General features: G+C 61.2%; 1 protein-coding gene across 1 annotated transcript in view; it reads right to left on the bottom strand.

Moving 5' to 3' along the window:
* Positions 1–1,091, bottom strand: part of LOC122557332 (filaggrin-2-like) — a 4,649-nt gene extending 3,558 nt beyond the window's left edge. The window contains exon 1 of the mRNA XM_043704933.1: positions 905–1,091. Within this exon, the coding sequence (XP_043560868.1) occupies positions 905–1,091 (187 nt within the window). The remainder of the gene's footprint in view (positions 1–904) is intronic.
* Between the last annotated feature and the right edge of the window lie 2,003 nt (positions 1,092–3,094).

Raw genomic sequence — 3,094 nt, 5'->3', positions numbered from 1 at the left:
CCCCGGGATCACCGTCACCCCCAGGATCACCCTCACCCCCTGGGATCACCGTCATCCCGGGATCACCGTAACCCCCGGGATCACCCTCACCCCAGGATAACCGTAACCCCGGGACCGCCGTTACCCCGGGATCAGTGTTACCTCTGGGATCACCGTAACCCCCGGGATAGGTGAATTGGCCATGCTAAATTGCCCGTAGTGTTAGGTGAAGGGGTAAATGTAGGTGTATGGGTCTGGGTGGTATACGCTTCGGTGGGTCTGTGTGGACTTGTTGGGCTGAAGGGCCTGTTTCCGCACTGTAAGTAATCTAATCTATCACTGTAACACTCCGGATCACCGTCACCCCTGGGATCACTGTGACCCCGGGATCACTGTAACCCCGGAATCACCTCACCCCCGGGATCACTCTCACCCCCGGGATTAACCTCACCTCCCGGGATCACCCTCACCCCCAGGATCACAGTCACCTTGGGATCCCCTTCACCCCGGGATCACCGTAACCCCGGGATCACCATCACCCCGGGATCACCGTCACCCCCAGAATCACCGTCACCCTGGGATCCACTGTAACCCCCCGGATCACCGTCACCCCCAGGATCACTGTGACCCCGGGATCACCATTACCCCCAGGATCACCATTACCCCCAGGATCACTGTGACCCCCGGAATCACTGTCACCCCCAGGATCACCGTCACCCCCGGATCACCTACACCTTGGGATCACCGTAATCCTGGGATCACTGTAACTCTGGGATCATCGTCACCCCTAGGATCACTGTAACCCCGGGATCACCGTCACCGCGGGATCACCCTCACCCCCGGGATCACCCTCACTCCCGGGATCACCCTCACTCCAGGAATCATTGTCCCCCAGGATCAACCTCATCTCCGGGATCACCCTCACCCCCGGGATCACCCTCACTCCCGGAATCATTGTCCCCCAGGATCAACCTCATCTCCGGATTCACTGTCACCCCCGGGATCACTGTCACCCCCAGGATCACTGTAACCCCGGAATCATCGTCATCCCTGGGATCACCCTCACTCCTGGAATCATTGTCACTCGGGATCACCCCCGGGATCAACCTCATCTCCTGGGATCAACCTCATCTCCTGGGATCAACCTCATCTCCTAGGATCACCCTCACCCCTGGGATCACTGTCACCCCCCGGAATCACCGTCACCTTGGGATCCCCTTCATCCTGGGATTCCCCTCACCCCCGGGATCACTGTATACCCGGGATCACTGTATACCCGGGATCACTGTATACCCGGGATCACCGTCACCCCCGGGACCACCGTCACCCCGGGATCACCGTCACCCCGTAATCACCGTCACCCCGGGATCACCGTAACCCCGGGATCACCGTCACCCCGGGATCACCGTCACCCCTGGGTTCACCGTCACCCCCGGGATCGCCGTCACCCCCGGAATCACCGCCACCCCGGGATCATCTCACCCCCGGGATCACCCTCACCCCTCCGGGATCACTGTGACCCCTGGGATCGGCGTCATCCTGGGATCACCGCCACCCCCCCACCCCCCCCCGGATCACCCTCATCCCAGGATCACCCTTACCCCCAAGATCACCGTAACCCTCACTCCCGGAATTACCCCCAAGATCACCGTAACCCTCACTCCCGGAATCACTGTAACCCTGGGATCACCCTCACCCCCTGGGATCACCGTCATCCCGGGATTACCGTAACCCCCGGGATCACCGTCACCCCCAGGATCACTGTAACCTCCAGGATCACCCTCACCCCGGGATCACCGTCACCCCCAGGATCACCCTCACCCTCTGGGATCAACGTCATCCCGGGATCACCCTCACCCCGGGATCACCACAACCCCCAGGATCACCATCACCCCCTGGGATCACCGTCATCCCGGGATCACCGTAACCCCCGGGATCACCCTCACCCCAGGATAACCGTAACCCCGGGACCGCCGTTACCCCGGGATCAGTGTTACCTCTGGGATCACCGTAACCCCCGGGATAGGTGAATTGGCCATGCTAAATTGCCCGTAGTGTTAGGTGAAGGGGTAAATGTAGGTGTATGGGTCTGGTGGTATACGCCTTCGGTGGGTCTGTGTGGACTTGTTGGGCTGAAGGGCCTGTTTCCGCACTGTAAGTAATCTAATCTATCACTGTAACACTCCGGATCACCGTCACCCCTGGGATCACTGTGACCCCGGGATCACTGTAACCCCGGAATCACCTCACCCCCGGGATCACTCTCACCCCCGGGATTAACCTCACCTCCCGGGATCACCCTCACCCCCAGGATCACAGTCACCTTGGGATCCCCTTCACCCCGGGATCACCGTAACCCCGGGATCACCATCACCCCGGGATCACCGTCACCCCCAGAATCACCGTCACCCTGGGATCCACTGTAACCCCCCGGATCACCGTCACCCCCAGGATCACTGTGACCCCGGGATCACCATTACCCCCAGGATCACCATTACCCCCAGGATCACTGTGACCCCCGGAATCACTGTCACCCCCAGGATCACCGTCACCCCCGGATCACCTACACCTTGGGATCACCGTAATCCTGGGATCACTGTAACTCTGGGATCATCGTCACCCCTAGGATCACTGTAACCCCGGGATCACCGTCACCGCGGGATCACCCTCACCCCCGGGATCACCCTCACTCCCGGAATCATTGTCCCCCGGGATCACCGTCACCCCTGGGTTCACCGTCACCCCCGGGATCGCCGTCACCCCCGGAATCACCGCCACCCCGGGATCATCTCACCCCCGGGATCACCCTCACCCCTCCGGGATCACTGTGACCCCTGGGATCGGCGTCATCCTGGGATCACCGCCACCCCCCCACCCCCCCCCGGATCACCCTCATCCCAGGATCACCCTTACCCCCAAGATCACCGTAACCCTCACTCCCGGAATCACTGTAACCCTGGGATCACCCTCACCCTCGGGATCACTGTCACTCCGGGATCACCCTCACCCCGGGATCACCTTCACTCCTTCGGGATCACTGTCACCCCCGGGATCACTGTAACCCCGGAATCATTGTCACCCGGGATCACCCTCACCCCCGGAATCACCTTCAACT

Source organism: Chiloscyllium plagiosum, chromosome 2, assembly GCF_004010195.1.
Source record: "Chiloscyllium plagiosum isolate BGI_BamShark_2017 chromosome 2, ASM401019v2, whole genome shotgun sequence".
Taxonomy (NCBI): domain Eukaryota; kingdom Metazoa; phylum Chordata; class Chondrichthyes; order Orectolobiformes; family Hemiscylliidae; genus Chiloscyllium; species Chiloscyllium plagiosum.
The sequence above is the reverse complement of the archived record's forward strand: the minus strand, read 5'-3'. Positions and strand labels throughout refer to the sequence as shown.